Here is a 13,328-nt window from a genome sequence, read left to right on the forward strand (position 1 = left end):
TGGTTCCACAAAGAAGCATTGAGCCAAAGATTCTTTAAATCTTTTCTTACTTTTTATTATCTGAAGAACCTTTTTTTTCGCCACAAAGAACCTTTTGTGGAACCAAAAGGTTCCTCTATGGCATTGAAGAAACATTTTGAAGCAACTTTTTTTAAGAGTGTATTGTGTTTTTTAAGAGTGTATTGTGAGTGTATTGTAACAAGATTTGTAATTGTTTCATGCCATTGCATTTGTGTAAATACATCAGACACAGCTTAAAAAGAACAGATCACGCTGCTCTTGTGAAGTGTGCAGTAATCACATACTCCCTCGCTCACAGATTCACCCAAACATATAAATCACAGGTGTGCGCGTGTGGCATGTATGTGTTTGAGCGTGTGAGTTAATTTATGAGTTTTTCTCAGACACGCACACACACACACACACACACAGACATACACACATCATTATTCTTCTGCTTTGCTGCATGCGCTGGAGGGAAAGAGCAGAGCGCATCAGTTATGGCTCATGTTCTGTTATTACCAGGGCCCTGCTGAAGGTTCACATGTAGGTGGAGTGTGCTTCAGATAGCTCTCTATCAAAAGCGCATTATTTCACATTTCATTTAAAACACCAGGGCTGAGCTATTTAAACGCCGTGATTTATGAAAAGGCCCAACAGCAGGATGTTTATTTATCTTCAGCTTTCAGAAGCTAAACCCGCGCTATATTAATGCGCTTTTTATGATTTGCCTCTATAGAGTGGAATAGATAGACTCAGAGCTTCTCAGAGCCGTTTGGCAGGACCGGGGCTGAAATTCACAGCTTCTGGTAGGAAATGATTTTAGGTGCGTCTCGTCGGTCTTAAATAAATAAATATCTTGTACCAACGTTTCCCAACTTGTGATTCACAATATATAACAAAGCTTATCTTTTTTTTCATAGTCCTAATAATGTTTGCAGTCAAATAATGGGCTCTTTGAACACAGATCTTTCACAGCTGAATGAAAAAATGTGTTTGATAACAGAAAAGAGACCAACATGGGTGATTCAAACAGAATATCTTCCATTTAGTCTGCGTTAACTTTTAATTGTCTATGTAACCATGCATACGTTTTGTGGTCATCATGCTGTGTCGCAATACACATTTTTAAGACAATGTGTCAAGTCTCAAGTAGATCCAAAATGTCTTGAAAATTACCCCTGCGTTGTGCCATGCTGATTAAAAAGCCACAACTAATTACCAGCTTGAATATTGCTGCTGTCAAAGAAATCGCTGTGAGAAGTCTGAGCTTTAAGGGAACTGAATGTGATCAAAATAAAGACACGCAACAGATTTAAACAATGCAATGATATCATTTGTGTGTCAATCACTAAAATTACTTCCGATTTAAAGTCTCCGTGAACCAGAAGTAGAGATCGTTTTTACTTCCGTATTTTGACGCATTTCTGAGTGAAATGGAATTTTGAATAAGAACGACAGGCTTTCATCCTTCTCTGCGATTTGATTGGATGAATAAAACAGCCTCTGCATTTTAAAATAGAACTTGCAGTAGACTTACAGTTGAAGGGGAGGAGTTAACGCATGCACTGTCCAAGCTGTCTAACATGGCAGGACAGAACGGAAATGCATTTTTAGATTTAAAGAGTAACTAACATATGATTTTTTAAGGTCCTACTTTCGTTTATGGAGTGTCCAACAAGTTTATGTACATGCAAGGTGTAAAAACACTATTATGTCGCAATTATAGGCAGTTATTCTCACCATACTTCTTGTCTGACTCTCAAATGATTCCTTCCACGATTCATCCGTCTTGTACCCTCCTATCCGCTAGCCTTGTGTCATGTATTTGGTCAGATGGTGTAGTCTGTTGTGATTGGTCAAACACGTTCATCATGTGTCGCAAAGGGAACCTTACCAGTTTGATCCCGAGCCCGAGAAGCATCATAAAATTAGATTAGATTAGATTAGATTAGATTCAACTTTATTGTCATTACACATATACAAGTACAGTGTAACGAAATGTAGTTTAGGTCTAACCAGAAGTGCAATTAGCAAGTGCAGGATATACAGTGTGAATAAATACAGAATACAATATTAGGAAAATACTATACAATGGGCATGTACTATGAAAATATGACAGTCGGTATGTACTATGAACAATATAAACAGAAGGCTATATACTGTGAACATTAATGTACAGGTGGTTATGAACAGATAACAATATAGACTATACAATAGTGCAAGTGACTTGAGTGTGCATAAATTACAGACATTAGTTATTGAAGTTATAGTGCAATACATGAGTAGATGCAGTTATACATTTACAGTGCAGTAGATGAGTTAGTGCAGTTATTGAAGTTACAGTGAAGTAGATGCGTTAATGCGGTTATTAAGTTACAGTGCAGTAGATGAGTTAGTGCAGTTATTGAAGTTACAGTGCAGTAGATGCGTTAATGCAGTTATTGAAGTTACAGTGCAGTAGATGCGTTAATGCAGTTATTGAAGTTACAGTGCAGTAGATGCGTTAATGCAGTTATTGAAGTTACAGTGCAGTAGATGCGTTAATGCAGTTATTGAAGTTACAGTGAAGTTAGTTACAGTGCAGTAGATGCGTTAATGCAGTTATTGAAGTTACAGTGCAGTAGATGCGTTAATGCGGTTATTAAGGTTACAGTGCAGTAGATGCGTTAATGCAGTTATTAAGGTTACAGTGCAGTAGATGAGTTAATGCAGTTATTGAAGTTATAGTGCAATAGATGAGTAGATGCAGTTAGTTATGCAATAGATGCAGTAATGCAATAGATGAGTTACAGTACAGTAGAGAAGTTGCGAAGGTGCAGTTATTGAAGTTACAGTGCAGTAGACGAGGTAATGCAGTTATGAAAGACGCTAATCCACAAAAAAACTGGAGCAGGATGTTTGTCAGTGGCAAGTGACAACTCTTGTCAACAAAACTCCCAACGTGACAACATGCATGTTGTGCTTTTGCTCATCAATTTAATAAATCATTCTATTAAGTTCATAAACATTGAAAGTATTTAGAAAATGAATCGATCCTTCTGCAGATGCCAGTAGGAAAAAGGACATTTACAATTCTCTTGTTTCAGTATTATACATGGACTAGTTGACACAGCATACAGTGTACGGTGTTCGTATCTTCAGATGTTATTACAATACAGATAGTACTTTACAATTAAATTAAGTTAATAGCAAAATGAATAAACTGTAACACCCTAGAAATAACTGTACATGCTAATGATATCGTTATATTCATTAGCTAAACACAGACATAAGGTACACAAATATTTCTTGAAGTTAAGACAAAAGTCACACTAACAGGTTGTGATTCGGTGGAGCTAACAGGTCCACATAAAGTTGGTATTCCCCCTCTTTCAAGGATAGTCGTTTAACATATCCTGCATTGAAAGTGGCAAGATTATTGAAGCAATCTTCGGTGAAATGATGTGCACACAGTAAAACCATGGGGTTATACTCCTTTGGTATCGTTTGAAAAATGAATTGTAAGCATTGTTCCCTCAGAAGTTCTTCCTTTGGTTGTTAAAATGAGACAGACTAGGTTTCACAACGTGGAACACAGGCTCTAGACCTGATACTCACGCATCACTAATGAGCGACAGTGTTTTTTTGTAGTTTTCGCAGTAGTCCCAGCAAAACGCAGGCGGGGACTATGTCCAGTGATGTATGTACGCGGCGGTACTAGTTCACATCTCGTTTGCGTCATTCAGAGTTTACTCCCTTTTTTACAAGCCAATAACTTTATTTTTTATTCACCTTCGGACTTACGACTTGCCAGACAGCTTACTTTCAAACACTGCAACAGACTGTATGAAATGTCATTTTCATGATCTAGTGCTACCTACTCTTTAAACTAAAGATAAATGAGCCACACGATTTTTTAAAAGAGAATGAGCCACATTGATAAACTATTTACAATAAACGCTGCAATATTTAATGAAAAAATAGACACTGTGATTTTTTATTTCACCTGTACTTTAATGATTTAATTACAACATTTAACACACCTGGGTTTCAGTTAAGATTTCGTCAGTGCAATGCCGGTTATTTACAGGTTGAGACATTTACACTTCATTTGAATGTACTAGATAGTAAACAGCAAGATGTTCCCAGATTGCAAAGTACTTGATTTGTATAGTTGAGTATACACAATCCTGTGAATTTGTTACTATTTAATGAGATGGCTAATTCATATGAATTTGTACAATCTTTTTCGTATGTTTCAGCACAATTTGCTATCTCGCCACTGGGGTGGGGTTAAGGGCTTCAGTGTGGCATTTTTCAAATAATCATACACTTTTGTACAATTCACATAGTACAAATCCATACGAATTAGCCACTTTGTAAAATACATATAAATTCCCGTGAGATCAGGTTGTCATCCGTGTCTTTAAAATCCAGGCTAAAGTCTCAAAAGCGAATTATGTCATTAAAAACATAAAATAAGTCAAAAATGAAAATAATAAGTAATGTGTTTTTATTACTATATATGATAGAAGCAGAGTGCATGCAGCCCCCTCAGCCGTGATTTATTCACGATAAACCACTAGTGAATAAAGCACAGCTAATGACCAATCAGAATCAAGGACTAGATCTTACCACAACTAACTATTTGAATGATTTTAAATACTCAAATGAATTATTTCATTGACACTACAGTAAAAAAATGTTTTGCACCAAAAATTGAAGCTGGGGTCCTAATTATTGATTTCAATCTTCAACATTGTCTTACTCACTATACTACAGATATCATGGTTATATTTTCACCGAACTTCTTTGAACTGTGTAGAATGATTTTATGTAGAAAACAGTAAATCACTCAAAATATATCACATATTTATATATTAAATATCGTATGCCTTTAAATCTAAATATATAGTATTCATGTTTGCTATGAGAACATTTGAGGTCTACTGGATGGTGTCATGTACCTTGGTGGCCTTCATCTAAGGCCATGCAACAATTTTCCCAGCTGTCCTCCCCGATATCAGCTCTGATCATATAATACAGGACGATATGTCTGTTTGATTCAGTAAAGAGGAAAGGGCCTACCTGTTGACTTCTGTAAGATCTCCTGCTCTGTGCTCCTTTCAACGATTGTCTTGCATCTCTCCACCCACTCATTTTCTCTGTTCTGTTTTTTTTTATTCTTGAAACTCTGTAGCGTCATTGCCTTTGGGTGTTTGCCCTCTGTAATGACATTCTGCTCACAGAGCACAAAAGAGAGAAAAAACAGAAAAGATGCATGCCTCTTTTCTTAGTTGTCCCTTCCTTTGATCTGTCCTGTTTGCTTGGCTCTGCAGCCTGTAGTTGTTAGGGTCCTGCTGTGTCCAGCCTTCCTCGCTTTATAGCTGCTACATGCTGGGAAGGAAACTGAGTCTGGAATGATATGTCTGGAATCCAGCTCACAGGCATTGACGTTTTCCAAAGAGCAACCAGATCTCAAACGAAAGGATGTATATGGTCACAATCGCAAAGATATAGTTTGAGATATCTTCTCAGCAGGACATACAGCCTATGTGAAGGTTTACTTGAAGCTAGAAAAACTTGAGCACTGAAGTGATATAAAAGGGTGCGTTTAGCTTAAATCATTTTCTCTCATGACTCAGACCATCTGAGAACTTTCTCAATTTACTAAGCATAAATCCTCTGAGTGATGTGAAACTTCCTCAAGTAAGAGTGTGCGTGATATTAAATGTACTGCATCAAATGAGGAGATATATATATATATATATATACAGGATATGTTTTTATATAGCCACTCTCTAAGCACCACATACTGTATACATTACTAAAATAAATAATAAGAAAGAATATGCAGGACAAATTAATCGAATAATCTGAAACATTTATAATCTAAAGTGACAACATCAGCCACAAATCCATATAATAAATGTCACAAACAACTGCAGAGTCGTTATATAGTTGAAGGAATAACTTGATATGATGTTTCCCTGCCATTCATTCTGATCAGCTCGAGCGCTGTCACTCCTGTGCATGACTGCGTGTTCATCTATCACACCCACAATAGGTTTTAAATTATTAAAAAAATACTGAACCGCCTGAAAAACAACAAAGAGCTTCTAGGTACACTTTTATTAACTCAGAACAATGAATCACACAGCCGCACCAGTCTGAACTAACTCTATCTGTCCGTCAAGGGTTCTCAAATTTACCGTCAGCTCTTTATAACTAGTATAAATAAAAGTAGCACTTCATTCATGAATGACACATTTCTGTGCGCTACAATATCATTGTGATCGTTTTCTAACATATGTCGTCATATGATATACGAACATTAAACTCTTATACGAAACTTTCTTAAAAGAGGTCTGTATTCTTCTGTAGCCATATGATGGCTTTGTGTTAGAAGTCGTTTTTTACTGAAAGTCTTTGATCTTCCTCTCTACCATTCCCGTCGAATACATTAATAGCACACCTGACAGCATCTTCAGGTAAATGAAGCACAGTGAGCTTGCTTGACATAATAAGATGAAGAAACTGCATACAGACCTATTTGGTTCTCACGTGTATCGTCAACACAGCAGATCTGAAATTGAGAACTGTAAGATTTGAGAGCCAGGTCAGTCTCTGGTACCTCCCACTTACTCTTATACCTCACAATTTAAAAGCAATTGCCTTAGCTCATATACAGTACATAGTCTGTAAGAACAATGTGAGCTATTTCTTCCGTGTAGGAACCTTTTAAAACCTCTGTCTTTCTATGTCAATAATACCAAAGTAACTCACTTTTACGCTATGTTCCTTCAGATACAGTCTACACATAGGCCTACAGTCTAGTTTTAACTGCTGAGATATGAGGACTATTACATAAACTTCTTTTACACTGCAGTCTTGATCTTCTATCATACGGAAACGGATGTTTCACAGTATCTGTAGTGTGTCAGCCCACATTAATGTTTGTGTTTATGGGGTTCAGTAAGTCCTTACAGCAGTACGTAAGGTCATGGTAGATATCTGCTGTGAGGATCCTGGTCATGGACAGTGCGGTTTTATCAGCTCATTACACTTTGACTCAAGACACCTCATCATTGATTGCTAACAGTAAACATCATACAAATGTCTTTTTTCTGTTTGTGTCACAGGTGTCCAGATTCTGCTCGACCAGACACGTTTCGGCCCTGTTTGTTGCCTTGTAAGACAGATTGTATTGTGACGCTTTTCAGCGAATGGACTGCCTGCCCAACCACATGTCTGCCAGGTACAACTGATACAATCACTGGACCCAATGTGCACTTTGTCCACCGGGTAAAAAAAACATTTAGGGCTTGATAAGCAGACACATTTTTGGCATCTTTTATAGGATTTAAAAAATCATGCTAACTTTAATGCACTTATAAATAAAGTTGGGCATCGTTTTAATTTCATCAATTCCACTCTGATTTCATTCTGGTTATTATTACCCATATTAAATTCCAAAGTTGTAAAAAAATTAAGCATTTATGGTAGATATTAACATGTATGGTAATTTAGTCTGCTTATATACAGTATGAATGAAGAGTTTTGTTCAAAAATGAAATAACTCTTTAATTAAGCCATCATAACTAAAAATATACAGCTAACAAGAAAACACAATAAAAAACACGATAACATAATAAAAAACATGTTTTTTTTACTATTCTTATATACTGTATATATATATATATATATATATATATATATATCCTGTATATATTTATGAGCAACGTTTTGTTTTAGCAAACACATAGTAAGTGTGGTTACTATTTATCCATGTTTATACCATGCTTTATTGGATTTATTACCATTTGTATTATGATAGTTTAACTGCAAATATCATGATTACACTATTGTTGCTATAATGAAATAGAAACAGGTCAAAATAACAGAAAAAAATCTCTATATTTTATCAGACCTCAAATACTGCAACGAAAACAAGTTCATATTCAGTAATACAACTGTAAATAAAAAAAACTTTATTTCACTTTTAATAAATAATCAATTAGCTTTTAATAAATAATTTTATGTTAAATAAATGAAGATAAAGTAAATTAATGAGGGTAATCAGATTTAATTTTTATTTATTTATTTACAAAATATTATTTAATTTATTTTTGTATCAAATAATACAATTAATAATGATTTACTTATTTACTAAACAAGTCTTTTTACAAGTCTTTTGAAATCAGCATTATCCCACAAAAGCCGTCGACAGAGCTTTATCGGCTACTGAACCGAAAGTGTTTCTATGTACGCTTTGATAGGTCTGATAGATTCTACTTTGTTCTTGTTATTGATACAAAATGATACCGTAGCGTTGTTCCATCTTGTTCATACGCTGAAACTGATAGATCTAACTATCCTACAGACTTGTATTTTAAACGGGAAGAGCAGCAGGCAGGAGACGAAGTGATGTTTTAATAAAATGAACAAAGATTATTGTTGAGAGAAAACATAGTTGCGTTAGGATGCCCATTCTAACTCTGCCTAGAACTCTGTCTAGAGTTCCCTCTATCTCCTTCTAACTTTGTCTGCCTTCTTTTGACTAGAAACACCTTGAGCATGTGTTGTATACCAACATAGACGGTGGAATTACTGCTTAGGAACATTGTTTCGTGACTTTAATATGAACCTTGAGAATGAGACAACTGCAAACTTATATCTACTTTTGAAGACAAGTATGCAGTATCCAACCGAATGTAGAATATAGATTTAAGAAATGGACTATAGAATATAATAACTAGATAGAAATTAATTATAATAGTTTTCCTGTGGCTCAGAGGTTAGAGCACGATGCTAGCAACGCTAAGGTCATGGGTTTGACCCCAGGGATTGCACATACAGTATTCAGAGACAAATATATAGAACAATGCAATGTAAATTGCTTTGGTTGAAAGCGTCAACCAAAGGCAAAAATGTAATAATCTATAACTAATAAAGTAAATACATAGGCAACATAAAGATTTGTAATAAAAAATAATAAAGATAAAGAAATTAAATACAAACCAAAATGTATGTCTGTTCTCTCAAGTCAGAATTTCATCATCTTAGATTATATACACACAAACAGGTTGCATTTAAGAAATTCAGATCCTACTATCTATCAGCTTTTACAAAACTGCAATACCAAAATATCAAAATACAATATTTTGACTCCCACAAACCCTCTTTTATGTAATCATATTCTTCCTTTCCTTTAGGAAAAGCATTAAATTCAAAGACTTATTTATTAAAAACTAGAATTCATTTCTGCCACGAGGTCTGTGCGTCGGTAATGAAAACAGGATAGCTGTGGGGATTACAGTGTGTGTTAAAGCCAGATTTTTACACGCTCAAAGCAGTATTGCACAGACTTCTTGCTATGTCAAATATCTCCACTGCAGAAGCAATAAAAGCCAGAGTAGACCGCTCTCAGAAAGACTTTTTTTCTTTTACTAGTAGAACAGTTTTATTATGGTTTAATGGGACTATTAATTAACAATTACTCCCACCGAACAGAAGCGAATGGACGTTTATTATGATGGAATGAAATGGTAAAGCTTTTAGAAGAAATGTTTTAAAATAAGCGATGTCCCGTGTGTAAATAATGTGCTTTACCCTGTTGAGTTTTCTGTTGATGTGATTGCCCTCTTAATTGTGCTATTATCAGTCTTTTAGTAATTAGCAATGTGTAATGAGCCATACATTGTCTGTTAAATGAAGTTGTTACATCAGCTTTCAATCCACAGAGCAGAGAGAGTATGTAGTCAACTCCAGCACAGGCGTCATATCATTACCTCTTATAAAAAGAGCTTGTGCATTTCTTCCTGCTGTGATAATCACTGACAGAACACTAATAAAATGAAAGCTCTGTGAAAATAATGTTTTATGTGTGTCTGTCATGCAGGGAACGGCACCGTGCACACGCAGTCACGATACAGGATCATTATCCAGCTGCCTGTCAACGGCGGTCAAGAGTGTCCAGACACGCTGTACGAGGAGAGAGAATGCGAGACGCTTTCGGTTTGTCCTACTTACAGGTGAATAAACTGAATTGTAATATATTATGTGCCGTTTTGTGAGTTTACAGTGTGGTCCACAAATGGAGGTACATCGGTCACACATTGTATCTATAATTCAATGCACAAATAACTGAAAATTTGTTTTTTGAGAAACATCTCTCTTAATGCAGTCTTACACAAAGCATGCTCGGAACTAAAACATCATCTGCCCAGTTTTAACAATTCTGTTAACATAACAGAAATCATACGTTATATGGATTAAGTTTGAGTTGGATAATCGAACATTAAAATAAACTGGACAGGGAGCAAAAATCCTTTTTTCGATGTGCAATACAGTATTTCTATTATTTCTGTTAATTTCATGCTAATTTCTGTACCTGGACTATACAAATGCATCTTAACTTTCGCATTTTATGCCAAGCTATAAATATTTTTCTCTTTTGCAGGTGGAAGACGCACCAATGGCATCCATGTACTCTAGTCCCGGACTCTGTTCAGCAGGGAATGACAGGAGCAACGGAATCATGTGGGAAAGGATTAGAGATGAGAGGTACAGTAAGAGATGTTTGCTGCCTGTAAATCTTTGAGTTCTGATATATTTGTCATTCTGCCTGATGTTTTCAATCCTTCTGAGCCGTGTGCATTACTGTACGCATATATGATGTGTTTACTTGGGTTTGCGTGGTGTTTGAATTGTTAATGTTGCATGAAGCATTTACGCTCTTATATGTCAGAATGGAAGTAAAAGCTGTCAATCAAAGACAGTGAGAAGAGAAACTCTGTGGTCTCTGTGGCACAAGTAGCATTACTTTGGCATGAAACTCACATGCATTTTTCATTTACAGTGCAGATCCTTTCTCCGGTCCCACTCACTGTGTGTCAATAAAACATTTGTAGAGAATGTGGTAGAAATGTTAAACACAACTAATTCTTGGTAATAATACTCTTTTAATTATACTATAAGTTTAATACATTAAGGCCTGGATTCACAGACAAGGTTTAAGGCTAGTCCCAGACTTGTATTCATCTAAGGCATTTTTATAAAAGCAACATAAATATATTAATTCAACTAATAGTCCTGGTGTAGGTTTAACTGTGTCATACTATTCTCAATTGACATATCGGTAAGCTCCTCCCCTCGAACTCAGATGAGCCTAGGGCAGTTGAATATGAGTTGCACGGGACCGTGTAATGCCGAGAAATGCACTCCTGCCAGATTATGCAGCCCCCTTCCCCACGATGGTAAGGGTTAGGATTAGGTGTGAAGCAAGATTAGAATTAGCCAATCGGAGAGCTAGGTCATTGAGGGGGGTGCACAATATGGCGGGGGTGGTTTTCTCGGCAAAACATCGTAACTCAGACAACTTAAGGTTTCTTTGCCATAGAGAATCATTGTAAGATCTGAAGCTCTCATCGGTTTTATGATGTTTTATGCTAAAAAATTTATAAAACGATGTGCCTGGGTTACTTTACTATTTAGTCATTTAGCAGACACTTTTATCCAAAGCAACTAACAGATTGTTCAGAGAGCAATATGGGATATGTCGAACAGGAGCAATAATACAATAGGTGCTAATACAAAGTTACTAGTTTCAACAAAAGCTAGAGCAATACCTGTTAAGAGAGAGAAAAAGGGGTGAGTTTTTTTTTTTTTTGTAACCTGGTGTCCTGGGAGCATGAGGAATGGAATTATTTTATTCAATTTCCTAAACCCACACAAAAGAGCAAATTGTGGGCGCAGTAACCCGATTCAACTCCAATCCGAGTGAAGACAAAAACTTTTATTTTGTAGTTGTCATACTTTCACTAAGCTAAAGTTTCCATCTGCAGAACATTAATGTCATCTTGTGCATCAGTAAAGTTTCTCTGGCTAAAACTTGTTAAGTCAGTGAGTCCATGCTAACGTACAAACCTGAAAAGCTAACTGTTTTGACAACATGTACATTGTAGGTCATAAACAAAGGTCTACATTTCAGTGTCTATTCATATTAAAGTGGTTCAACGTAAATTATTTTAATTTCTGCCCTGCAGGTACATGAACTGTTGATCCTAGATGTTGTCATTTGCGATCGTGACGATCGTAACATATCTGGCTTCTCCTGCTTGCATTGTGGTCTGTAAACCCTCACTTCCAAATATATATATTTTTAGCCACCATATTTATTTTAAAATCGTGAATATATCCATACATGACATATTTAAGTGCCACTTGAATTCTCCTTGACCAAAGACAGAGTGTGTCCAGAAAGTAGCAAAAACAACTTAGGACACGGTTTTTACACTGACAGCTGCCCTTGAAAGACAACAACTTTGGTCGATGGTCCGAGTTAGCAACAATAACTTATGGGCGGGGCTTACTGATTCATTTTCAATAATAACAGCTCAATACATCATTTTTGAGACTACCTTTCAAAAATTTTGAATCACTTATTCACTCTTTATTTGTTATTCCACATTTTAGAGCAGATACAACACCTGAAGAGGCTAATCAGTGACTTAAGAGGCATTCAACTTAATGTTGGGCTGCACAGATTGTTTGGCATATCACATTAAAGTACCGCGAGAGCAATTCAAATACCTATCGTGCAATCTCCACTTAAATCGCGGTACTTAAATCTCATACGCTGATAGATTTGCGCAGCACGACATTAAGTTGAACCCATATATTCTTAAATGTGCTGATTGGCTTTTTATCAGAGTTGGGGCTAAACTCGGCAGGAAAGTGGATCTCGCGGGCCAGAGTTGAGAACCACAGTTTTAGACCAATCAAATCATGAAATAACACAACTGTAACTGTGGGAATTATTTTGTGACTAAAGCATCCAAAATGCATGAACTCTATGCCATATTTTAGCATCATTAAGAAAGTCTAGAATTGCTGTATTGTACTCTTCGGATTTTATCATACAGCTTCTTAAGGTCTCAACCTGGAAAGCTTTTAGAACCGTTATTTGAAGGAAGTTCTATGCATGCTAATTTTTATCATGATCAAGATCACGAGAAAATATATAATTCATATTTAATCCTGTTTTTAACTTTTTGAATTATTGAAGTTGTTATAAAGTGTTATTATAGAGGTGAATGACTTCAAATTACTTTGAATGCGTTTTTTACATTTTAAATAGTATTCCAACTTTCCACATTTCACAGACATTTGTCAGAATTAGATTTAAATAAATGATTGTAACCAAAAGTTATTACTTTTGGACGTAGCGTAATGTGACATTTTGCTGACCTTCCCCGATTTATCAGAATATCATATTGGTACAATGGAAGAAAGCTGACATTTATGCGTGAAGTCAAAGGTCAGTATTATTCCAGATATCGAGT

General features: G+C 35.9%; 1 protein-coding gene across 1 annotated transcript in view; it reads left to right on the top strand.

The window, feature by feature from the left end:
* thsd7ba (thrombospondin, type I, domain containing 7Ba) overlaps positions 1 to 13,328 on the top strand; it is a 189,456-nt gene that overhangs the window by 118,780 nt on the left and 57,348 nt on the right. Inside the window, exons 11-13 of the mRNA XM_056754951.1 lie at positions 7,125 to 7,240; positions 9,884 to 10,016; positions 10,445 to 10,548. Coding sequence (XP_056610929.1) covers positions 7,125 to 7,240; positions 9,884 to 10,016; positions 10,445 to 10,548 — 353 coding nt within the window. The remainder of the gene's footprint in view (positions 1 to 7,124; positions 7,241 to 9,883; positions 10,017 to 10,444; positions 10,549 to 13,328) is intronic.

Source organism: Triplophysa dalaica, chromosome 8 (assembly GCF_015846415.1).
Source record: "Triplophysa dalaica isolate WHDGS20190420 chromosome 8, ASM1584641v1, whole genome shotgun sequence".
Taxonomy (NCBI): domain Eukaryota; kingdom Metazoa; phylum Chordata; class Actinopteri; order Cypriniformes; family Nemacheilidae; genus Triplophysa; species Triplophysa dalaica.